Source organism: Glossina fuscipes, unplaced genomic scaffold, assembly GCF_014805625.2.
Source record: "Glossina fuscipes isolate IAEA_lab_2018 unplaced genomic scaffold, Yale_Gfus_2 3, whole genome shotgun sequence".
Classification (NCBI taxonomy): Eukaryota; Metazoa; Arthropoda; class Insecta; order Diptera; family Glossinidae; genus Glossina; species Glossina fuscipes.
The window spans coordinates 11,683,354-11,711,255 of NW_023998417.1; the positions used below are offsets into that span (position 1 = coordinate 11,683,354).

A 27,902-nucleotide genomic window follows, 5' to 3' on the forward strand; every position below is an offset into this window, starting at 1 on the left:
TCTTTTTTTCTTTCTTTTTGTTGTTGTTGTTTGTTTAGGAAGTTCAATACTTTTTAAATGTTAATGTGCAAGTGTACGTGTAGATCCGCGCAAGCGCGTCCGCAAGTGTGTGTGTGTGTGTGTCTAGTATTAATATGTAACGTGTTAAACGCGGATCGTTTCATGTTAAATAATCGAAAAATGAAATAACTTTTTTCAAAGCTCTTGACTAACTAACTAGATTTTCTATATCGGATACTAAAACCTCCAAGTCCGAGGTTAAATCATTACTATTATGGCTAATATTTGATGCTGCTGCTGCTGTTGTTGTTGTTGTTGTCGTTGCTGTTGTTGAAGATATTGATGTTGATATAGCTGATATAGGCAGTGGTGGCGGATGATGATTATGGGCATGCTGTCTTATCGAATTGGAACGTTGTTGTTGTTGTTGTTGATAGTGTTGTTGTACTCCTGGCATTGTTTGATTTAAATTATTTCGTGCTCGCCTTTGTTCGGCGGACTGCATTACCTGGGCTATGGACGCTGGCGTGGTTAAATGGAAATTATTAATGCTGTTGTTGATGAGATTGGCCGGAGTATTACTGCCTGCAGCACAGCCTATGCTATTGCTGCCGTTACTGTTGGCAGCAGAGGTAGAAGAGTGTCCGTTACTAACCGTACTCGCAGCACTTGCTAATATATTAGTTGCGAGTGTAAGACTAGCTCTGGGTATATTGCTAAAACTAGAACGCGTCGCACGCTGAGCATTGTACAGGGGCAGTTGTGTAATGGCTGAACTTGGCGCTTGACAGTTAGAGGACAATGTTTTGGCTAAAACATGGGTGGACGACTGTTGCGCATTGTTACTTATACTACGTTTTAGGGCTTGCGAATGCGATTGCGATTGCGTTACTTTATTATGATTACTTTGTAGTTTGCTAACCTCGGCACCATTGCTGGCGCTATTTCTTCGCAAATGCATATTCGAATTACTTCGTTTGGTTGGTGGATCTTTACCATTTTTCGTTATGCTCGTCTTCAAGTTGAGGCTGCTGCGTTTTTTTGATTTTGTTAAATTTGTTTGATGCCCGCTCGGTATTAAGTTTTGCGTGCTGCCAAAATTACGAGATAATTCGTTGGCATTAGTTTCGCTAAATTTGCGAGAGGAACGCATACAATCGCTCGCAAACGGATTACTAGAACTTAAGGAACGCTGAAAATGATGATGACTGGTGGTAGCTGTTGAGCCCTGAATTATATCCATTTTTGATTTACTGGAACTTCGTTTCACTGCTGCCGGATCAGCTGTGGCTTGACTATTGCTATTGTTCGTCGTTGTGGAAGATGACTCTACATTAGGATCACTGTGGCGTTTTTCTGTGCTTTGCAGGAATTTCAAGTTCTCATAGAAGGGATTTTCCATTTTGGAAGGAGCCGTTTTAGGATTTAAGGTCTCATAGTTAGGTTCGTTTAAAGTTAATATTTGATTGTCTTCATTATTATTGGAACGCAGCAGTAAAGCTGCACGTTTTGTTTTCTCACTTAAACTTTTCACGCCACTACCTCCGCCGCTACTGTTTGTACCACCAGGGCCACTTCCATGGCCAGCATCATCTCTCAGACTATTAGCACATCTTTTGCTATCTTTCATATTAATCGAACGTGAATGGCGTTTAAATTTATTAGTATTGCTGGCCGGATTACCAATAATGTGGGTTTTGATTTTAGTATTTTTCGATAACCTCAAAGCGAACTTGAACGGTGGTTTATAGACTACTTGAAGCTTAACCTTTTCGTTGTTTAAATTACCCGTAGATTTACTCTTGGTGGGTGTTTTCTGTACCAGACGTTCCGGTGTTGATTGCGATTTACTTATCACTTTGTGCACTTTCGAGGAGTGCTCGATATGAGACAGAGGCTGAGCAACTATAGGTGATTCTAGTAACCATTTTTGTACTTTACCAAAGGTATTTGTATGATTAACTCCCATATCTAGACCGCTGCTACCTCCCCCCCTAGTCGAGGAATAATCGATTATCTCTTTGCTTGATTTTTTAAGCTTTTTCGATTTCGTTTTTCCACCACTTTCTGTTTGAGCAGGTTTATCAGTTTGACCCAATAAGGGATTAACGATATTTTGAGCAGTTGCTCGTTTCTTTTTATTGCGTGTGGCTTTTTTAATATCATTACCGGTGCTACCCCCACTACCAGTCATCGCTCCAGTTACCCCTATTGAGGCCGCAGTTTTCATTTTAGTTACACCCCTTATATGATTGTTATGGAATTTCAGCGGATTTTTACTGCCGCTAACTACTGCGAATTTAGATTTGTTACCATTGTTGTTGTTGTTGTTGTTGCTGCTGCTGCCGTTGTTGTTGGAATTGGCGTTGCGTTCCCCTCTTACCTTCTTTTTGAACGGGACTTTTGTACGCACGGCCGTATGTACGATAACGCCGTTGTTGTCTTCGGGCAGACGTACAGTTTCGGTTGTTGCGCTGTGTATTATAGTGACGGACTTCAATTTTAGATTCGAACGTTTCGCTAATAATTTCGTGCTCAGTATCTGTACGTTAGGAAAGTTACAAAGAAAGGATATTGCATTAGTCAGTGTATAGGGATGAAAACAGCAACAAACTTTTAACAAATTGCGTCCACTTATTGACGAAACTAAGAAAAAATTATGAATATTTTTTTTATAGGTTAGAATTACTACCAACGAACTAAATGAATTCAACAACAACAATGTTTGCGTCGCAAGTTTGCTAGGAAGATGTGTTGATGATAAAGTAACTGCATATGTATAAGTGACGCTTTTGAATCCGTTTGAAAGCATCCCAAAGGAATTAGTTAAATATTCACCATAGCTATGGCTTAAAAATAATTTAATTTATTATTTATAAAAATATACATATGAGCAGATGTCCGATGTAAGTGTAATAAATAAATGTTTTCGAGTACAAATGAAATCTAAAGCTTAGCATGATCCTTTGAAAGGATAAGGTGCAAAACATTAGACACAGCGTCAATCAGAGTACAGCTACATCTCAACGTTGGGGAAAATGACTTTTAAAAGCTTTCACTGCTATTCGAACAGCATTTTTATGTACCTAAACACAGACTTACTTTCCTGCTGTTGTAAGTGTTCGTGAGACTTTTGATGGTGTCGTTGTTCTTGATGTTGTCGCTGTTGTTGTTGTTGTTGTTGTCGTGGTGGTGATTGTTGCTGTTGCTGTTGGTGTTCATGTTGGTGTTGCTTTTGCGATTGCTTCACAGCAATTTTTTCCACATACTCATCATTTAAAATATTGAGAACAAACTTTACAATCTTTAATGGGATTAAATTGAAGTGAGTTAGGAGGAGTCAGAAGGCAAAAGCCAGAATCGAAACGGAGAGAAAACCGTATTGTATGCGTTACAGCAAAAGGAATTTTCAAAACAAAAACGTTCATTTGTATACGCTGCCATACAAACACAAACATCATTTAAGCTTAGAAAAATATTTCAACCGCATTTTTCACTCATTTCACAATACTTCGTAATCTATTTATGCATTTCAATAGTAACCAACTTTTTGGTCTTTCACTAAGAAACGCACACACAATGGTATCGTAGAAGGACTGACAGACAAACCAATTTTTTTTTTTTTTTTTTTTTTAGGATAAATTTCAAGAGATTTCATTACTACTGTTTTATGGTTACAGCAAAAACAAAAACAACAAAAAAAAAATATATATCATTTATATATAAAACGTTCAACTTGAACTTACCAGTAATATAAAAACCCCCACGGCGGCCAGAACGACAGTATACCAATTGTGTTGAATCCATTTTTTAAATGTTGCAATACTCTCTTCAGATAAGAGCAGTTTACGTAAAGTAGCCAAGGGACCGGAGGGATCAACTTCACGACATTTCTGGAAGACATCGCAATAACTGAAATGGAAAATAAATAGAGGAGAGGAGAAAACGACAAGAAGACAAAGAATACGGAGAATACAGAAAAAAAAAACGGAATAAATAAAAAGCAATTGAAATAAAATTTAAAAAAATCCTTTAATATTTTAGACGATTGCAACTGAAATTTAGTTAGTTAGTAGTGGTTAATTTTTCTTATACCTATATATAAAAAGGAATCGATATTTGACCATATATAATGAAGACGAATTCAAGCTAATGTATTATCATAAAATGCTCATCAATTAGAAAACTTAGGTACAAGGACTTACCCATTGTAATCATTGCAGGGTGTCCCTGGCTTGGCGTACATGTCGGGCACATCAAATGGTGGCTCATTCCATTCGAATGAACTACGACAAGGGTTCTCTTCACCCGGTAATTTGCAGCATAGCTCGCACGATTTGATTTTATCATCCTTGGGTCCGGGTATACATTGGCACGATTCCAAGCCATAAGCCAAACATATACTGCCCGTACATTCACCCATGTAGCACACAAACTCTTTGTTGCATATCGTCTTGTTCGGTTTATTCACCGACGGTGGACATTGCGGCATGCGCCCATCACAAAAACTAGGATCACGGCAACCGTTGTCATCGCGGCATTTATCACCGAACTTAAGCTTGCAATTAGCAGTGCAACAAGGTCCTTGAGAGGGACTGCACATAGCCTTCGGCGTGAGAGTGCAGGGTTTCTCATCGCTACGCGAATGCCGTGACATGGGGAAACAACAAGAATCTTTGCAATCCTCTTCCCAACCGCAATCGCATTGTTCTCCCGGCTCAACAACACCGTTACCGCATATTGATGTTTGCGGCTCAGTGAAGCAACCTTTCGGACTGCGAGCCTTAGCATTAAGTACCGGCTCAATTGATTTTAGCGAACAAGGTGAAAACTTATTGTTGTTCTTCTTATCGCCAGAGGTCGCGCGAGCAAACATTATATAATTACCATCCTCGCCACCAGGGGTACATTGCTCAGGGTCATGCTGAAAGGAATGAATAGGAAAACGTTTTCATTAATATGCGAAAAAATTGAAAGTAGCTCAGCACTAAAGTCAGTGCTGTAAGGCGTAGATTTGCTTGTGTGTGAGATTTAAAAAATTTTCGAATTTGATCCTCACAGCACCAATGCCGTACGAGTTACGCGACTCATAAGACTTTATATTCTTTTAGGGCGGCTGGTGGCGGACAGTCAAAATTGATTCCCTGCATTTGTTGCCATGAGTAGAAGCATTATTTGTTTCTTATGACTATCGCATGAATATATATGAGCAGTCTTCGAAACCCTCGACGATGACCTTAGATGTCATGTGTGTTACACTTAAACTGATTTATATCAATAATAATGAAGAGTACGCTGAACGATACTTTGGCTTTAACATTGAGAAAATCAAATATTTGGACAATTCAATGCCGCACTTAAGCGATTAATCAAAAGTGTATTTAAGTTCTATACTCTCGAATATCGATAGCTGGCAAGTGCAATAATAGCAGCTCAGAATAACCAAATAACAAAGGCGAAAACAACAGCAGCAAGCAAAGGCAAGAGTTTGACATACATATATGCATGCAAGTATAAACGAATGCAGTTTTATTCGTTCGTTCAATAGGATTGTGATTAAAATCTTGTCGTTCTTAACAAGACTTCAACTCGAAAGCAATTTATCGTTGCAACAATTTGCTTGATGAGTACAATTTATACGCTTACATACTTATGCTTGTACGCGAATACACACACACACACACACACACACACACACACACCCAAATGCGCATATACACGCACACATAGGCCGGAAAACATGCTGATGTGTAACACAATCATCCAACAGTGCATTTGCGTTTGCAGTTCTTTTCAGAGATGAAGCCAGCATATAAGGCGTATACGGCTTTATTGCGCGAAACCAAAACCTACGCAAGCACTTAAAGGATTTTTCTTCTCTAAATTCATGCCATTAAATGGAGTAAAGGAAACAACAACAACAAAAAACAAAATATCTAAAATTCATTGCTTTGTTACTCTACGCACTCTGTTATGTTTTGAAGTTTTGTTTATTTATATGAGTGCATGTGTTTGAGATATTTATCTCACAGTACACATGTGCTACGGCCAGCATCAATACGCTAAAATTGTATTTTGTGTTTTCTAATCTAAACAAGTACATGTTTTTATGCTTCATTATTATTGTTGTTGTTGCCTGTTGGTGATGTTGCGTTGAAGCTGCCTCTCGGAGATTTTCACTCTTTTTTCATTCTTTTGGTTTTTTTTTTTTTTCTTTTTTTTTGCGCTTTTCGATTTTATGCACACGCGACGAACTGTAACTAATTGCATTAAGTGCATGCACAATAAGGTTTTGTTTTATTTTCGTTTCGTTTTTTTTTTTTTTTTTTTTTTGTTGCATGCTTTTGCTGAGTTAAACCCTCCTTCCAAGTACTTTCCGGTTCTTCTTTTGTGTGCGTGCATGATGCACTTACATTGACGGTTACACATATTTTTGTGACTCCATTATTGCATCCTTTACAGTTGCGTAGTTATTTGCGAAACCCTGTTTTATAAACTACTGCTCGAGAAATACAAACAAACACAAGCTATGATTTTTGTGCTTAGTCACAGAATATTTCAATCTTCTTTTTTTTTTTTAACATATGTCTCTTAACTCTGTTTTGCAAACCACTACCCACAAGTGAATATATATTCAGCTTATCGTTCTATTAGCAAAAGCCATTTAGTATCATGCTCCGACATCACCTCATTATGTACTCACGAGTAGCATAAATGTTCAAGGGTAAGTTGTTCAGTTGAAGTTTCAACTCTAACTGACTGTTACCAGCGACTGCGGTTTAAAATTGAATTAACTTCTAATCCGTTTCTGTTCGTATCTTTATGATAACCCCTTGAAAAAACATGAACAGAAGAAGAAGAAGAATTATTAGAAGTGTTTCAGGAGCGAGTAAGGGGTTCTTAGGTGAATCGACTCTCTTTTTGGGGAATATGCTAGACCATCGTAAAGTTAAAAGCTAGAGAGAATTCACGCAATTTCCTATATATAAATATGTGAAGAAATTACTAAAGAGAAACGTTTTTAGAGGGATCAATATTTCGTCAAGAATAACATCTAGTTTGTTGACTACGATTGAGAGGCTAAACTCGGTTTAAATTCTTGCTGATAAATTGACTAAAATTGTCACTCGTGCATGCGGTACGGTACCTCTTAATTGTAAAGCTATATATCAGCTAAAGAGTTTTTTCAGATCGTCCTATAGGAAAGAATATATGTTGGAAAATGTTGTAAAAGTATTGGATTGAACGCCTGGCTCGAGAAGGATATTGCGTTGACTTTTCCAATTCCAAAAAAGGCGACAATTTTTTTCTTACTTAATTCCGGAAATTATTGACCGCCGCATTATATTCGCCTTGGCCTGTCGTAAGTTATAATTAACTAAAGTCAATTAAGAATATCAGATGATCAAGAATATATAAATTAGAGAGACTAAATTGTTGTTTTTGGGTCATGTTTCTGATCTCGTATCGTAATCGATAAATATATGCAAAGTTTTTAGTTACAAGCGATTGAACAGCAAAATAAAGGGACAAACGAATGCATATAACTAAATCAGTGAGGACTAAGGAAAGTTAAGAAAGGAACGCTTGAAATGTTCTAAGCGTTAATGAATCGTATGTAATAGAATTTACTTACCGGTGATCCAAAATTGTGGCCAATTTCATGAGCTAAAGTAACGTGAGATACAGCGGGTGGCACATGTTTTCCATAATTGAGTAAAGTCACAATACCGGTATTCAACGATTTTAATGAACCCCGATAATGCTGAAATAAAAATTAAAATTCAATAAATGAATGAGTGTTCAAGCTAAACAGTCCTTAGGCAACAAAAATAACAATTCGAATAATTATTAAAATTAATTTTCAACTCAATCGGATTCTTAAACTTTGTTTATTCTCACGTTAATTTCAACGAACTTTTTGAAGAAAATTTTCATTGCTAAGTCATTCCCACTATTAACAAATTTACGCAAATAAGACGTATAACTGTAAAGGGGCTTTTTAATATAATAAAAAAGAAATAAACAAAAAAATTATATTCGGTCATAACCGAATCTTCTATACCCACCAACGCTATCCTGAAAGCACAAAAATAGTAAAAGAATTAAATTCTCCTGCTTTGTAGTATGGAGTACGCGAAGTTGGTTTTTTTTTTATTTTCAAAATAAAGGCTTTTGTCGTATAGACGCGTGGGCATTGTAGGCATGTTCTTCGATAAGTTTAGATCACTTGCATTTAAATTCCAAGCACGTGTATTAATAAAATAAAATTTCGCCTTCTTTTCTAACGCAGTGATCTCTGTTAGCCGCCTCATCTAATAATTTTCAGGAAGAGAGCATTTTTTGTATCAATTTTTTATAAATTGCTCTCTCGCAACAACTGCAACTTTTTCGCAACAACAAATGAGCAAGAATTGATGAAATATGAAAAAATAATGATAAACGATCAAGTGAACGATTACATCAACAGATTTTGCTGATATGATTTCCTTAACTTAAGTAGACAGCAACATGCTTTCGGTGAAGAGCGTGAATGAAAACAATGTCATATCAACAATCGAATACGATGACTGGTTATAAAAATTCACTCTTTTGATGTTTTCGTATCCATGCGATATCTTTATTTGTGCGCATAAATTACAGTATAGCGATATAGGCGGAAACAAAGCGATTTTCAGAAAATAAACAAATCCTCACTAGCATTTAGCTATTCGTTTGCTTAAATACACAACAACAACAACAACAATGACTTAGTCTTTCATCGACAGAAAAACGATGTAAAAAAACATTATCCAAGATGGAGTATGTTTAGCTGACAGCGAATTTTTTCATAAGTACAGTTATCTTGTTTCTCTTCTCTTTTGGATAAATTTAATAAAATCCGGGCAAAATTTTCAATTGAAAATGTCCCGAAAGTATTGTAAATGTGATGGTGATTGAGTTTATGTCCAATCCTTATCCAGTTGATAAACGGTCACCTGGTCGGTCAAACTCGATATATATATATACATACATATACATATGCGTATACGTTAGAAATCAAAATTCCATGAATTCTTTTTCCTGTGACTTTTTATTGAGTCACGCTAAGCTTCTATTTAATTTTGCAAAGAAGTTATTATGTCCAAACTGGAATTACTCTTCGTATATATTGGTTAAACTAATTAACGTTTTCTAAAAAACTTGACACAAATTTCAGTTTATATTTAATGCACAACAGTCCGTGATGGTTAGCAGACAACGGCGAATACAAACATAACTCTGAGCGATAAATTTATGCATTGACATAAAATAATTTGAAAGTAATAAAATTGTGTTCCGTATAAAACACATAGGTGTTTAGTATTAAAATAAGTTACGTAAGCTTAAGCATCAAACTATTTTTAGTGTAAATGCCCAGCTTTGATAGAAAGATTGATTCGTATAGCTTACAACTAGCAAATTATTACTGTAACAAGTTTAAACATTTGGATTTTATGTAGCATATAGGTAAACTTACCCCAACATAGCCAAAAAATGTCATACTAAACATACAAACATATTCAAGTATGGCACACGATTGCAGGCTATAACATAAAATGAATGTAACATAGCCGAAAAATGCTGCGCTACTTGAAAGTAGTAAACCTCGCTACGTTAAGATATATCATCGGCCAAAAATACCCGAGACTAGGTAAGAAAATAATTCTCTTTTCGGTAAATTTGACTTTACCCATCAAGATAGTCATCTTCAAAAGTGCTGCAATAGTTCTACTCTAATATTTCGACGTCTCTTCTTATAAAATCATTGTGAAAGTTCGCTACAGTAATGTCCTCATCGATGGGGCTAAACGTCGCTGATGTCTCATGTGGAGAAGGTGGAGCATGTGCCAGTAACTCGAACCGAAATTCATCTAATTTTGCTATTGTTGTCATCGATTTGTAACAATGTGTGTGATGCTCACTGTAAGAAGACCTCATATTCGTTTTGAAAATCCCTTTGTCATGATTAAATTTTGATATAAAATATCTCTAGAATGTCAGTTGTCTCTTATAAACTTCACCCTTTGTTTGCCGAGCACACTTTTCAGAATTTCTAATCCAATTTAATTAATAAAACAAATTGAAAATCCAACTTTATGGTCTTAATCTTGATTTCAATGCTGAAGGCCGATGGCGCACGTACGTAGTGCGAATGCCAGCAAATAGATGGAGAGACTGATGACAGATCGATATTCATCATAATTGAAAATATATACCTATTTTACGGTACGTCAATGCATATTTAAACGCGTTATAAGCATTTGAAAAACGTAATATGCTCCTCGCTGCGATTATAATTAAAAGGCAGTAATGAATCACTAAGCATCAATATATGCGAAAGTTTGTAATCGAGGTATCTGCACCTACCTACACAATAGCAACATTAACTAGGTCATTGCTTGTTATTGATTTCCTTTCGCAAACGCGCGTATTTCCATCCATGGCATATTACATACATATTACGAATGCAACTTTATGTAACGAATGAACACATCCTACATCGTCGCACATCATATCGCTCGTGTATAGTTGAAGTAAATGTTTAAATTGGAACTCGAATTGGAAATAAACGTTCGCAATAGTACGCACTATAAATTTCTCTAAAGCTTGTTATACTAAAAATGTAAATTCCCGCGGATTTGCATTCATTTATTTATCCTAAATCAAAGCAAATCTCGTTGAGATGTTTTCAACAATTTACCATTTCATAGAAATAAAAATAAAAACAAGTAAACCACGGCCTACCATTAAATGTTTTACACTACTCTACCATCATTCATATAACGGCTTTTCAAAACAACGCAGTGCAATGGTACGATCCAAACCATTTTCAATATTGTTCGCCTTTGGTCCGAAATACTTCAGTGTATCGCAAAAATCTTGGCCTGTGGCTTGAGCAAAAGAAAACAACACAGACGGACGGACAGACAAATTTACATTAATTCAGCGGATGATCAATATAATGAAATTCGGATCTATCTCAAGCCCTTCTATATGTTACGGTATAATAAATGCTTTCCATTCATAAGCACACGATGCCTTTACTGTATATGAGCGTAGGCCTGTTGTTAATATAGTTAATCGCAATCTCCTCCAAAAATATAGCACACAGCCATAAGAGCTATACTTTACATTCTTTGATGTATGTATTTGCATATAAAATTTGTGCAATTTTTGAACCCTATTAGTTTAGAACCCTTTAACTTACACCGAAAAATGGAAACATTTTCTGAAAAATTATGAAAACATCTTAACAAAGCAATGCTTCGTTATTCGATTCATTGCTATGCTGTCGATTTGTTGTTGTACGCTACATCATCTGCATTTAGAGTTGCGTTAAGTTAGTGCAGGTATTTTTCAAGTCTAATCGTCCGTCCGTCTACATACTCGATGTGAGTCCATGTATATCTTTGTTCAATCTGCTGATCGTAAGTATCTTTCTCTAATTTCTTGGTGAACTGAAGATTTCGTTCAAAGACAAACGCTGCTAAGAACCGATTAGTTCACGTTATTTTCATAAACACCCTGTCATATGAAAGTTAAGAAATCGAATGCACGCAAGCCTAATAGAAGAAAACAACTGAGTTCAGAGTTCTTCTACCAATTAATCTAAGCTGGTCTGGCCGTCTATTGTTTGTCCATGAATTCTTTTCTTCAACCTATAAATGGCAAATTTTTAAAATATTTTGCTGAATTTTAATGCACTGAGATGTTTTGGCTCAAAGATCAATGTTCCGATAAATGAATTGATTGCGAGCATTTTTAAGATCATTATTTTTATAAACAAAGGCCCACTAAAGTAGGCTTTTGGTTTTCCAGATGAACGTGACCTGTCGGTTTATGGCAAAAAAAATTGAATTTTCTGTAGGTTATGATGAACATTGGCTTTACATATAAGGCTTGCCAGGGAAAGATTTCATAAGGTAACAAGATATTTTATGAAAAAAAAAGAACAAGAGACGCTCCACCTAAATACTCTGAAGAATCATTTTTCTAATCCTACAGTTTTTAATTTGTATTAAATTGATAAGTTTGGTGGCGAGGCGGTATAGGAAATGCAACATTTTAATTGGTTTTATTTTTTATTTTTTTTATAGAATTTAGTAAAAACCTTCAATGAGCCGTGAATAGAAGAAAGACATACTGTGTTTTCAACTTAACCACAAAATACTTAATTGAAAATAAAACAATATTCATTTTCTATTTTCCTCTGCTTATCGCCTTTTCCCCCTTTTCCTTATTTATGCAATCGTTGCGGTTATCGATTAACTCGATGAGTTACTATTCGCAGTCTATTAAAAAAATTAATTTGCCCTTTCGAATAAGAATGCGGACATGGTAATGCATTAATTATCAAGTTTGCAATACCCACAAACATACATTGTGGTTTTATTAAAATTTATGCAGCTGACGTCAGCACAAAAATGTCAGTAAGCGTCGGCCAAATCTTCCATATGTCCATTTATCTTGTTACGTACTCAACGTCTCAAAAATAGAGATGAAAATCTGCTAAATGAAATTTATATTCCGTTATGATGTGGTTTTATGTGAGAAATTTCATTCCTTAGTTAGCCACATTTGTCAGACAGTAATCATCTTGCCTTTAGAGCACCTTTGGTCACAACTTAGAGCTGAGAAACTGATGTCGTATTTCTTAAGGTGCTTGCCAGGAAGCGTAGGTCGTACAACAATCCCTCTTCGTACAAGGCAGAGGTGGACTTAGTCTAAGTAAATCGGAGCCCCTAGATCGGTTGCGCGTTTTCTATAGGAGTCGTAAAGCAAACTTGAACTTCAACGCCAATTAGTTTGCTTATATCGTACAGATGGTCACAAGTTTTTCCCTATAGGCGAGAAGTGGATCCAATTTCGGTGAAGCGAAACCTCGAGATAATTTTCTTTTTTCATAGGGAAGCTGTCAAGCGATATTTCCCATCGCCTGTTGTAAGAGATGAATGCAATGCAAATGCGTTCAGATACTAGGCATGGCAGAGACTATAAAACTTTTAATCCACCCCCAAATGTTTCAACTTCCTCTGTAAATCCAAATCAAAAAATCGATAAAACATTTCAAGTGAATTATTGGCTCGTTTACACTCCTCAAATAGCGTAATTTTTATCCTGTGGATTATGAAGACTATGTTTGCGGTTTGCGGACATTACGGGTAAGAAAGTACAGGTAAAGCATTACAGAGAAATTATTTGTTTACCAGCATAGGGGAAGAGAGATATAAATTCACAGTATACTATACGCGAACCTAAACGTATCTGTTGCCCTATATCCTAGAGAATATATAGTGACATTAAATACAAACTTAGTTTTTGTGTTCAAGATTAGAAAAAACCTATTTAGCTTACATGTATTGGAAAGTGATTAACTTCACTTACTCTCTTACTCTCTACTCTTACAAGGCTGCAAAACGAATATACGATGAATTCTTTGAACAAACATGCTTTCTGCCTTTTTTCTTTCAAATATTTCGCCACATACGAGCACTTGGTCACTTCAAACAAATCTGATATAAGTCACGTTTAAGGTTTTAAGCAAAAAATGCTTAATTAGTTTTTCTACCATTCTACTACAATGTCTAAATATTTGGCTTCGCAATAAGTGCGTAGAGAAGCACTTGTGCACTTTTGTATTTTCTTTCTTTTGTTTTTTTCGAATCGCATATTCGCCTTTACATATTTAGCAGAAAGATAAATGAAAATTAAACACGATTTTATTAAAGCAGAATTTTAAACAAAAGCTTTAAATATTGTATTGTGTTTGACATAAAATGCGTCCTCCTTAGTAGGCTTGCATAATGGCAACACTGAGAATAGCCACGAAGTACTATTACGTTGTGGTTTTTTATTATACCCCTAGCTGTACTTAAGACTATTTGTTTACAAATATCTCTTTTGTATTTTCAAGACGATTTAAATGATGCTTTATTTGCTTTTATTTTTTTATGTGATTTTTTTAATAAAAACAACTAAACAACAAGTGAGAAAATTTCCTTTGACTGTGGACGAATCCTTTATCTACATTACTGGTGCGTTAAACACAAAAAAAGAAAAAAGAAAAAAATCACCGATTTTTTCCATGCGTCCACATGTACTGTAGAATCATTTTGAGGTCTGTATCTGTTATAGCTTAATAGTGAGTAGACATGTCAACTTTTTCACTTTCTCACGGGGCGTAACCTTTCCAGTACCAACCAACGTAGAAGAATTTTTTTTGCCACCTTTGACGCCGCTGGCTATCATTATGAGAATATTATGCAAGCCGACGGACGGACATGTTTAGAACGATTAGAAATTCGATCAAGAATATTACTTTACTTTTTCTGGGTGCTGCACTTTACTTCTTCTGAGTATCGGCGATTCACTTGAAGGAAAACATTTCGTATCACCCAAATAATGATTAGCAAGGAAAGTCAGTAGAGACATCTCGATAAAAGCCGAACATGACTTGATCTACTGGTTAACGTTTTGTAATTTGTGTATTCTTTAATACTCGAGTTGAATCATATAATGTGACATTAACGGGAATAGCATTTTTTCATGAGTATAACGCTCGTTATCTTTTATGCTTGACATTATATAATAAGCTAAGTAATACAATATTCAAAATAAGTTTATCAAGGTGGCAAGCAAAAAAATTTATTATTTACTTTGCTGTGCAGGCAACTTTACATATGGTGGAAGTCATGCGAGTGACTCGCTTAATTGTAGTTATTTAACGACTATGTCAGTGATCAAATAAATTGTAGTAAATCGATATTTATGACAGACTGTTAATTTTCGTTATTTACGAAATCGTTATAACACTGGCATCCCAGCATTTATGCCTCGTCATCGCTGTTCTTAACATTGAAACAAAAAAAAAAAACAAAAGCATAGCAATACAACATCGCAACAGCATAACAATGACAAGTATCATCATAATGATAAAGATGATGGCAACAATATTGCAATAGCACTTTAACTCTTTAATTTGGCTCTTGGTTTAATTACATTTTCATATTGTTGACTTTATATATATACATGTATGTATATATGTATAATTATTGTTTACAACAGCAGCTACAACAATCGTTACAGCAATAACGATAACATCAGCCAATATGTAAAAATATAAGCATAACTTCATATAAATAAAGAACAATATCACATGATTTATATAAAATATTGCACAATAAACACAGAAACATATAAATACATATAAATGTGTTTGACACACAGCATGCAATTAAATTTAAATTGAATATCATTTTACATTTTATACTTACATGCAGACACAAGACAAAAATATTTAATAAATACATATAAACGTATAGATGGCTAACTAGGTTTACATATTACTTCATAAATGCAGTGTGTGCAGTGCGTGCAGTGCGTGCATGTGTGTGTCGATGTTCGTGGCAAGTATTTTATTATATGTGTGTAAATTGCATGAGTGATATTTAATCAATTATACAACAGAATATTCAAACAGTATATGGATGTTACTCATACGCTTAAGTGTCCATATGTTTTTCAATTTACCTTAAGGACATCCATGCAACAATAGTTTGCATTGTGTTTTATGGCATCTGCCCTAACTTAAATATAGAAATTAATGTATCATAAAGAAATTTCATACATACATTAGCAAAACTAAACACTCTTCGAAACAACTTATAAATGGCTTTGCTTATTTTAGGGTACTCTGTTGCGATAGCTGTTATGTAAATACCAATTAATCTAAGGGGCGAATCTTGTAATATGACTGAAATGGAATTAAGGATATTAAGTGTTTTGTAGGCTTCTTAACCAAGCCTATGAAATTTTGGTTTATATGAAATTTTTCCAAAAAAGGAATTTGTTTGCATAAAACGTCTTACACATTATCTGGAAAGTGTAGAATCGCATCTTTGCCAATGAGATATTAATCATCAAATTTTATGACAATTAAGCCTTTGTGAGTAAATCATTACTTTAGAAAAAAAGATATTTAGAGGACTTTTCGCATGCGTCAGTTTTTTAAAGAAATCTTCCACTTTTTCAACTGTAGTAAGCGAGTTTTCTAATCCCCTTTTTCATGTTTAATTTCTCACCCTCAGTATGCAAAAAGTCTTTTCTACAAAAAGGTATAAGTTTTTCAAAAATTCTTCGAAATCTCATATTTCATTGGGACCATCTAACCCTTTGTCCTTTGTTTCCATGGCAATTAGCCATCAAAAGATGCCACCATGACATTGTGTTATTTTGGAAATGTGCTCTTTACTCTAAAAGGCATCTGGTGGAAACTGCGTACGGATTGATGTACATAGCTAAATGAGATAGAATTCTGCTGCACTTAAGTATGTAACTACGTCATCAGGTCTTTGAATTTTTGCAACATGGAAAATTGTAAACTTATATGGGACGACTGGACACATATAACTAAATTACTTCAAAACTTTACACTCATTTACACAATTTTGCACAATTTATTTAACTTAAAATTTCGATTTCCTTAATTTGAATGTTATGCAACAATTCAATAGAAAATTTATGATTTCGCTTAGTACACTTTATAACTAGCGCTAGTTGTTGCAAACGCTTCAAAAAAAATTAATTTACTTTTTTCCTATAGCAATAGATAGTGAAAATTGCAAAAACAGAGGAGAATCGTTTTCTCCGTTGGGTATACACTGAAAGTCCATCATCTCATACAAGGCCTGACCATTTTGCTGATGAACAAACTGTAACATCTTATAAGCGAACGAACAGTGTCATCGTAATTACGCTTATGCCAAAAATTAATTGAAAAGCAAAACTTGAATGACAAGCGGTTGCTTAGCACCACCAATGCAAAACCTTTGTGTTATATCCTATGTTTACCTTATTTGTGTGTACTACTCAGAGTAAATTGATCTGGAAAATAGGGACCGGATAGGCCAATTAGTTGAAGCCCTTCCCATGTAGCTGTACCTACCACAACCCAAACCTGTAGGTTACAGGAAGGTATTGCTTTTGTTATTTTATGGTGAAAATTGCTACATAATAGTAATTTGAGATAAAAACTAATTATACCTAGTTTGGACCATGTAGGTCTATTATGAATGCTTTATCTTAACAAGCGAATCTTTACGTCCCATACATAAAATTTAATATATTATAATGAAAATAGGTGAAGAATAAGAACATTTTTAACAAAAAAAATTATTTTCCTAAATTTGGACTACGTTAGCTCAAGTCATTCTTCAATGGTAGAGCTGCCATGAAAAGTATGCTTTTACATAGAAATAAGACGAAATTTTTGATGTTTAATAATCAGACTATAAGACTTTTGCAAGCAATATTCGTGTTATAGTTTTCGATTTCTCAATTTTTGGCGATTATCCGAGTTTCCTTTACCGACACCGCAGATGGAAGGAGATTCAAACTTTTTTGTCAATATCAAACCGTCAAAACGACGGCTGAGCCCTTCTTCTGAAAGCGTGAACGAAGTGTTTTTGTCATTATTGCTTGTTGTCTGCAAACATGTGAAAGGCAATACCTGGTCGCCCACTCTCTCTCTCACTCTCTAGTTCAATATGATTTTATTTATTACATTTTAACAGCTGTAAATTATTACATAATCGTAAATTTTCTACATGAAATGCAACTTTAAGTTTAAATTAATTTATTTTGTGGACAGCATTGTTGTTATTGATGATAAGTTTACACACAAATTTGTTTGTGCCGGTTTTTTTGTTTTTTTTTTTTTTTTGTTTTAATTTTTTACCTTTTTTTTTATTTTGTTAAAATAATTGATGTAATTTTTGCTAACAATTGTTAAATTCCCTTAGGTTGTACGCAAACACATATATGCACATGCATTTACACATATATGTCCATAGACACATACTTATATAACAATAAAATTACAGTTACACCGTTTATACCTTTACTCTTATCTCCTTGCATACGAACGTGTATAACAGTTGGGCTTACATCATTCTTGACTTTATAACACATTGAAAATATTACAGCAACAAAAGCAAAACAAAATAAGGTGAAAAAAAATGTTATATCACAATTTAAAATCAGTCTCGCATTTACTAGTGCTGTTCATTGCTGTTCATTTTTCTCGTTATTCAGTCAGTTGTTGGTGCATGCATGTAGAAATGCTTTTGCAATAAACGTTTCGATGTAATTTTCCAATTCAATGACGGAGACACAGACTCAATCCCATCTTACATGCTTTCGTGCCTACATGCACGTATCTCCTCCCAACTGCTGCTCTGCTATATTTTTCTTCTTTTCCTTTTATTTTTTTTTATTTTTTTTGTTTATTTTCACCCTACCTACCTACCTTTTCAAATTGTATCCAAAAGTATTTAAAAAAATATATATAACACACATAAAGAACATAGCTTGGCCATATACACAAATATAGTTTATTCGTACATGTGTAATGTGTAATCGTAAATATGTGTCCCGAACAAGTGTGTTCGTTTGCTCACTTGTTTATTTGTGGGTCAAAAGGGAGATGACCATTGCAGTTGTGTTAAAAATTATCACTTGACCTTAATTTTTGTTTTAGCAAATGCTCAGACGTAATCGAGGTAAGCTTATATGGTTCTATTAACACACTATCTATCACTCACTAAGGGCAACCACACCACGACAACACTAACAACGTTAAACGTATTGTAAAGTGATTGTAATATTTATGTACAAGTGTGAGAATTGTTATTGTACTGGATGTGACCACATTAGGTTCGTCTCTATGACTCAAAATTAACATAGAATGAGTGCGTGTACGTGTTCGAAGGTTTGCCTGCGTGTTGTGCATGATCCAAAAAAAAAAAAAAAAAAACAAAATTGCATCATTAAAGAAATATTTATCCACAGTTAAAATATGATGAATAACTTATATTATTATTAGTTGGAAAGTTATCGTTTACATGTTGTTCATGATATTCTCATTAAAGTAGTTTAAGTCTTAGGTTATAGTAATACGAATAGTGGACAGTGTTTACGAAACATGCATTATGTGATTAGTCTAAATAATTGAATGCATTAAGTCATGCTTGTGTTTCTACCACTAGAACTGTAAGTTGGAGTTTAAGTCATTTGGGTTGTGTAAGAAATGCCAATCGGATAAGAAGAGGATGAATTTGGGGGAAAAGAGAAAACAAAATGTTTCGAATGGTAACGATAAGGTTGAAATGGAAAATTGGGCAATGCGTAAAAGGAAAATTTGTGAACATTGATGATGAAAGCAAATTTCGTATCATTGATTGATTTCAATGCTAACTTTGATGCTACTTACTGTTTATGCTATAATTATGCTAATACTGAGGCTAATTTTAAATAGATTGTTAATGCTGAAGTTCGTTATTGCATGAATAATGAATTGACAGTGCACGCTAATGCTGGTTGGTTACTGGAATATTAATTCTAATGCCAATGCTAATGCTTAAGGTAACGCTTATGCTAATGCCTGTGCAACTACTGATTGTAATGCTAAATCCGAAAACTAATGCGTTAGTATGTGGATAAGAGATAACGTATGGATGGTATATTAATTATATTTGAATGCTTGCTGCTAGTTGTATTGCTAATGGCAATGCAAATATTAATTTGAATGATAAGACTAACCATCTATGGAAGTCAGTGTTAATGCTAAGAAGCTAATGTTAAGAAATTCGCTTCGAAATATTTGGCAATTAGTGCTAATGCTGATAGATGCTTCACATTACTGCCAATGCTAACAATAATTGTAATGGCGATTCTAAAGCTAATTTAATTCCTACAGTTAAGCGCAAAATTATAAAATTCGGTGTATCACGGATTTATGATATATGCTAACGTTGTCTGATCGGTGGATATTAATGCTATCGCTAACGACGATACGAGCACTAATGGCAGCTTTCAATACCCATTAAAAAATTTCAAAATAAAATTCAAAATAAAATTTCAATATGATTAATGATCAATGCTCTCCTTCCCGCTATCTGTCCCGACCTGGCCATTAATGTTTCATTTCGAATTTTTTTCTCAATTTAAATGCAAAACGCGTTTAACAAAGTTGTCCAGAATCTATGTAAGACCAAATTTCTAAAATTAGTTACTTATTTCTTATCATTCCTGTTCCATGTTTCCTACTTCTTAACATATATATAGATGGCATCTTAATCTTTCTCTTAAGTTAGTGGAGAATTGTTCTAGTCGTCAGATTTTCAAAGTATCATTTCACATACTGACGCTATCGCTATTTTTAAATTTGCAATAGATACACGACAATTTAACCCAAATACATGTTCTTTAGTTTTCATTGTATCTAAATTTTGTTTCCCATTTTTTTTGTTTTTTTTTTGTTTTGAAGTTTTGTACTCCAAATAAACAGTGTCGTATAAATTAAAATATTGAATAATAATTATTTGATGAAAATTGTGAAAAAGATTCTCGCGTCTAAAGGTTTCCCTTTGCATTCAGTGCAAGTGCACATGTAGATTGTAGAACACAATTATAATTGTATAACACAAACCAATAATTGTACTTTTGCGCGAATTTTTTTTTTTTTTTTTTTGTTTATGCAGATTTTCGTATGCGAAGCTCTTACTGTCTTCCTGCGATTGCATTCTCGTCAACCGCAAATTCTTATCATAATAAAAATTGAAGCATACATGGATGTACATGTGCATGTGTACGCGTATATGCGTATGTACGTGCGGGCGATTGTGCCTTGTATTTGCGAATTCCATTGCAATAGCAAATATGTATAAGCGTAAAATACATGCATATGTAAATACCGGATATGCATAAAACAGTGACATTGCAACTGAATGAATTTCATTGGAAAGTTTAACAATTCTACGGATATTGTTTTCATTTAAAAATTGGTTCAATGCGGGTTTTCTTCCTTCTTTTTCCCTCGCCCCCCCCCATGCTCCACACTCTCTTGGTTGTTGGGGAATTGAAAACAAATTGAAAATGTTTTATATCTCGTAATAAAATTTAATTAAAAATTGGTTTTTCATCCGCCCGAGATAATATGCAAGATATTATTTCGAGAATAATTTACGAAAAATCGAAAGGACATAGAGTGGAGAGTAACGTGACAGCATTAATATTTATTTCATTAACAAATTATTATTCTCATTATGATGACTGCTACTTACCCCATTCTTTTCGCATACGCCGCCGGCATTTTTCAAATCTCCCGTCCAAGCTAAACCCAACGTTCCCATCTCGAAGTCACGATAAGTAAACATGTACGCCAAACAAAATGCATCGTAGTCTTCCTCTGAGAGAGACAAGAAAATGTAAGAAGAAGAAAAGCACTGAAGTATATTAAAAAATATCGATTATTGAAATTTTGTTAACATTTTTGCAAGTTTTTATTCACTTCCGTCGACATAAAACATTTTCGAATGTATGACGCAAAAAATAAAATATAAAAAGAAAACGCAAAATTATATGCCGACATACTAGCGTTTATACGCATACATGTTATGGCCTACATATGCGTATATTGACGTAAAGTTGGAATTACTTGTGCGAGTGTGTGTAGTTGAAGTATTGCGTGGTTTTTTGTTCGTCTCTTTAACTGAATAATCGTTTAATCACACATGTCTCTGTGTGATAAAAAGTTATATAAAAGATAAACGAGACTCGATTTATCTTTTCTCAGTCGATTTCAAGTAAATTGCAGCTTAAAAAGATAAACCTTTTCGAGGCATTAAACATTTAACATTTAATAAGACTTGAGAAGTAAGAAAAGTATAATTAACAAGAATGTATAAATTGACCGAACATATATGAGTAGATTGGCAGTGCTACGTCAGCGTCCAGTCCTTTCAGCGCGGTATCGAATAAAGCGCCTGTTTTTTTTTTTTTTTTAATGGCCGATTGTCAATTAATTTGTTATTAGTAACAAGTTCATTGCAAAAAAAAAAAAAATATCAAAGTGAATCGCAGTAAGGCTTGGAAGCATTGTTTAAAGACTAACAACTAAAAGGATGGACGTCAAGTCAATTTCAGCGATATTCGGAAACGAGTAAAAAGACGATTGCCTGAAGAATGGCAAACCAAGCAGGAGAGTTCCAATGAGAGTAGATTGACGGTCAAGTTAATAGAAAAAAGACTAGAAAATGAACGAAAGGATTATCGCTAAAGGGACAGCAAGCAAAGTGAGAGTAGTTGGGAGTAGACTAGATCGTGAACTGAATTGTAGCGAGAATCGAAGAACAAATAAGAAGACGATCGTTCAGTGTGAAATGGGCAGGCGGGGTGAAAGAGCTCGTACAAAAAAAGATTGACGCGAAACGAATCACTAATTGGATGCGGAAATAAACAAGAATATAATCGCTGAAGGAAAAGCAGACAAAGAGACAGTGATTAGACGGAGGCGATTATGCAACAACATAGTCTGAACGGCGGCCTCTCTCTTCATCCTGCAGTAGTGCAGCAGAGTCGTTCCGCGGGATTTGCGAAAGCGAAAGCAAAGTTGGTTTTGGTAAATTAAATTTTCTCAAATAACGTGTAACAGAGCAAAAATTAATTACAACGATAAACACACATTTAGCCTGAACGGAGGCCATCACCGAGTAGGACTTATGAGTCTTTCCATTGGGTGAAAATTCCTAAAAGAATCGTTGTATAGTGCTGTCATTAGGCCCATTGGCATATTCTATTCCTAAGCCACTACTTCACAATTACCATTTTACGTCGTGTGAGTGCTTCGGGCCCGGAGCATTAAAGAGATGGTAATGCTCTTATCGTTTGTATAAACCACTTAGGAGAAGTGAAAGCTGGCTGCAAGTGAACGGGATTTGTGATAGTAGGTTGAGTTATTGAGGGCAATAGGTTTTATCAGTTCATATGTGGCAATCGTGGACAATCAGCATACATCGAGTTTGATTGCGGGCAAAGCATATTATTTTTGTTCAGTCAGTTTGAGCTTCTCAGCTGAAAAAAAAAACACCAAGTTATATTTGCTTTGCGTTTATTGTGTTTTTGGAATTCTTCAAGTAAATATAAATTTTTGGTTTGCGACATGTCACCGCATGTCAACTGCAGAGAAATAAAGTTTTGAATGGATTATGTACATGTACATCAATTGCCGTTAATTGGTTAACTTTCTGTGTAAGGAATACATTCCCAGTTGCTCGTGGCTTTGCGACGAGTAGATTTTCGTTTTTAAAAGACTATTTAATGAAAGCTCAACAAGATTACCCAATGTATGCTGTGCAGGCTATAGCAAAGGAGTATAGCAAAAGAGGATTTATAGCAAAGATAATAAAAAATTATTTTTTATTGTACATTATTGCACGCGTTTGCGCGCCACTGTGAGCTGTTGCATATTCCCTCACGCTCATGTATATATACATATACAGATATAAATGCACGTAAGTAAAAATCCGTACGAAAGGGAATGTATTTGTTGTATATACCAAGACGAGTATGCTGGTAAAATATGACATCGTGAAAACGAGTATTCAGTTGAAATGGTTTAAGAAAAACTTTTACGCAGAATTCTAAAGATCACTTATTAGGAAAGGTGAAAATGCGAACTTCATCAGTGACGGTATTAAATGCTTAATTAAATCTGTTCCGTAAATTAGCCAGAGGTTTATTAAGAAGAAATTTTATTTTATCACTTGATTAGTGCACTTTCGTCTCGCTGAAGCGGAAGACGGCCCATAAGGTGTGGCCTTACTCGATTGAAGCCACAATAAGCCTAATAACAATGAAAACCATAAAGGCATTCAGTTTGACAAGCAAAGCCCCCTTAGCTTGACAGGGGGAGAAATCATTGCTACATCGTCCCGATAACATACAAATCTAAATTCTTTTTATAATTATATTTTCCTGTAAACGTTCTTATTGTTGCCAACGTAAACGCGCACTGTGTTTAGAACGAAAACAGCATGAAACAAGCAAGAAAATTATATTCGATTGCGACCGCATCTTTTATACCCATTACCGTTATCCTATAAGCGATTGAGAAAAAGAAGGGAAAAATTAGTTTGGCGTACTCCATAACATTGGATAGGCGTGGTTGATTTTTTCTATTTTTGTAGAGTAATTTTGTGGAAATTTAACTCCTATACCTGCTACAGTTTATAACCAACAAGCAAGAGACGCGCAGAACAACAGTTTTCTCAGTTTTGGCCATAAAGACCTGTGGGCTTTGTAGACCGGTTAGAGTCATTTCCCTCCTTGCGAGCGAGAGAATGTGCATCATAGATACTATGCAAACGGACAAACGGGCAGACGGACGGATTAACACACGGAGGACAGAGGAACACTCTTATGTGCATTTTGAATATGAAACTGGCCAAGTATTTGTATATTTTATGGGACAGTTGAAGCTTGCTTTGTTACTGTAGGCGCACCTTTGGAACGGCTCGATATATTTTTTTTTAATACCAATCGGCGCGCAATAACTTCCAATAGTTATGCCATATGTGAGGTCGATAACTTTGTTTTTGCGCCCAAGATGGAGATAGAGACATGCTTTGCTCAGACTTTGATACTAATCAAAAATATATATACTTTATGGGCTCTCTGAAGCTTCCATGTGCGCGTTGCAAACGCGTTGACACAATGAATATACCTCCCATTCTTGGGTGGGTGGACAGAAAAGTTACTACAATAATTCTCAGTCAACACATCTATGTGTCGTTTATTTGGAAAGTAACTTAAATCTTTTTTATTTTTCCATTTATGTTTCGTGTAGTTTTTAAATTATTTATAATATTTTCGTAATAATTTACTTCGCAGCGAAATATGACATGAACTTTTTAAATCTAAAACTAACCATTTTGTGGTGTTTTCGAAAAATGGATTTTAGCCACTTTCAAAATATATGGCTTATACACACTTGCTTACACACATAGGTGTGAGCTTGTATATATGTGGTCTTTAAAAAGCACCTGTGAACACCAGCGCCAACATATAATTCTTTTCGGTGCAATTTATAAAAAAAGTAAACGAGTAAGAGAAGCATATCCGACTTAACGCCATACTTGTGATGCTTGCCATTTTAAATACACAAAATCTATGCAAATCGCTTGATAAACTGAATGGAAATATTTTTACAATATAACATGGAAGTCGGAGAAGTCGTTGCCTCACCATAACCGATTTTTATTTGCTAACATTTGTACGAAACTGACGTAAATACTTTGAAAATGTTGAGAATATTTTCACAAATTTTTTCAATTATTCACTTTCAATAATTGATTTCGTTTCCATGTGTGTGTGTTTATTAAAGTCGTGTTTGTGGAAACGAGAAGACTTGCCTTTCAATTTACCCTGGATTGTAAACAATAAATTTTAGCTTATCTTTAGTTATGTTAGTAACTTTAGTGATCTATAAAACTTAGTAAGTAGACGGACTGACGCACAAACAGACAGACAATGTGCATGTGACAACAATACCAGATTATTCTTGGACATCTGCGGGCATCTTGAATATATTGTGTGCATATTTGGGAAGGGTTTCAAGCGCCACAATCTTGTTAGTATAACCATTTACTTGGGCGATGTGCATAATAAATAAACCAATATGCACATTCATATGTATGTTTAATCGGAATGCGGTACGGCACGGTATGCATACGGTCGCAATTGCATTGCATTGTATGCAATGCATGATATTGCTTAAAAACAAATTTTCAATTTTAATTTATATTGTGTGTATGTATGTATGTGTATGTGTGTGTGTGTGTGTGTGTGGTAGAATGAGTTGCCGACGTTATTTTGTTTAGTGTGCAACACTCAGACATAAATACAATATTGATATAAATGCATAAATATGTCTGCGTATGTGCAGGTCCGTGCACACCTACATAATGCATATATGTATGCATGTATATGTTAGTTGTATGTTATATGCGTATGCATAAGTATAGCTTTGCATGTTGTAAATTCATATAAAGTGAAAGAATAAAATTTGCATTTGTTGCAAATGAAATGCATAAAAATCCCCACATAGCAGTCGGAAAGAACAAAAGCAGACGAAAAAAAGGAAAAAATCGATTCAGATATTTGCTCGTAACGAATGCTTTAATAAATAAAATTTACTATAAAATATATATTAAAAAATTTATTTAATTGTAAATAATAAAATATTTAATTTATTTTAAAAGCCAGACGAACTACAATTTATTCTCGTCCTTCGGAAAATTATATGCGCTTAAGAGTACATATAAACGCGACCATTTGAAGAATATATCAACCACTCTATCAACTTCTCTAACCACAAAATTTTCCATCTTAACACCCGTTGAGAATATCGCCCAACCGGTTGACCATTTCATCCCAATCTCACTACGGAGTGACTTTGAGTATCTATTGCCTGGTAACAGTTATACAGTTATGTCTTTACGTGTCACATCTTTAATCTCGAATGATGCCATGCCGTGACATGCATTTTCAAAGAATTCATAGCCCCCGTCTGTAACATAGTCCTTTGGATATATAAGTGTAAACAAGAACAGACGCGGTACGATTAAGATTAGAAAAAATTAGATTGGACTGAAATGGAAAGATGATGCGCTTTGCACTCCTTCTCCATAATACAAAGAGTCTTTGTAGAAGACAAGAAAGAAATCATCTTTGATTTCAGTCAGAGTCTTTTATTAAAAGTAGACCAGTAGGTGATATTCGCTGATCAAGTTAAAATCCATTTATTCTATATATCGCACCATATATATTGATCTTATTTAAATGTTGTTGTTTGACTATTGTGTCGGATATTTGACTCGTTTCAATTGCTATTTAGTTAAAAAAAAAATGAAGGATCCCATCTTAAAGTTTTATACGGGTAAACGAGGGACACTTAGTCATTACGGACCTAGTAATTTTTTTTTTCGTGTTTCATTAGATACTTACCCCGTCCACATTAAGCGAAATTTTAAACATTTTTCGATTTTGTGAAAATAGTCACGAAATTGGCGATCAAAACAAAGTTGAAAAAAATGCTCTCACAATCATCGAAATGTTCCGACCCCATTAAGTTTGTTGATTAGAGGCCAAAAGCAATGATCTTCAAAATAGAATGGAAGTGCGCTTCTGACGAAATCAGGTTTTCCGAATTTATCGTACCGCTACAGCTGCAGCTTTCAACTGGCAAGCATACTAGCGATATACTTTTTGATGACATGAATATTTTCCCACTCTGTATACATATTAGTTTCGAATTCTAGGTGCAAAAAATTTAACCCACAGCGCCATGACAAACGATGAGTAGCAAAGAAATGCTTTCATTTCATTTCATTTCACTTCATTTGATTTCATTTTGAAAAAAAAAAAAAAAAAAAAAAAACTCTTTTTGTCTGCGTACTTTATACACATACCTTAACTCGTTTATCCATAACTACCCTATATGGCGTCTAGCTTATCGTTATTTAAAAATTTGTAAAAAATGTTTTAAACTCTCATGTTGCATAAACCGTAACTCTTTTGAAATTTTTTATTTAAATACGAAAGAATTATGCTATGTTTTGTGAACAAAAGATGATATTATCCCGTATACCGGGCAAGAGGGAGAACAAAATATTTAAATAAAATCAATTCATTCAATCAATTCTTCTTCTAAACAAAGTCGCAATGGTTTCAACAAAGGGGTGGACAGATACACTAGCATTGAATTTAATCGATTGCGCTATTCGCGTTGATTATATATACATTCATGAAACATGCTTTTAGCCGTAAGCTCAATTGAGTGCAACTGCATTGGTTGATGGCTCTTCAACTTTTTAGATGAAATTTAGAAAAACGCAGCCATAACTTGAGCATGTAAGTGAACAAACGAACATACAAGCAAAGATAAAATGGTTCTACTGAAATGCCATCGAACGTAGTCGAAGAGGTTGTACTGAGTGCACAAGAAGGAAAGAAAAAAAATGAAATTTGAGTAAGCCTCAGTT

At 34.6% G+C, this 27,902-nt stretch overlaps 1 protein-coding gene across 1 annotated transcript in view; it reads right to left on the reverse strand.

Annotated features, from left to right (window-relative positions):
- LOC119634712 overlaps positions 1 to 27,902 on the reverse strand; it is a 129,738-nt gene continuing 101,836 nt past the window's right edge. The window contains 5 exon segments of the mRNA XM_038029036.1: positions 1 to 2,542; positions 3,747 to 3,912; positions 4,206 to 4,924; positions 7,637 to 7,765; positions 21,144 to 21,268. Of these exon segments, the coding sequence (XP_037884964.1) occupies positions 209 to 2,542; positions 3,747 to 3,912; positions 4,206 to 4,924; positions 7,637 to 7,765; positions 21,144 to 21,268 (3,473 nt within the window). The 3' untranslated portion in view covers positions 1 to 208.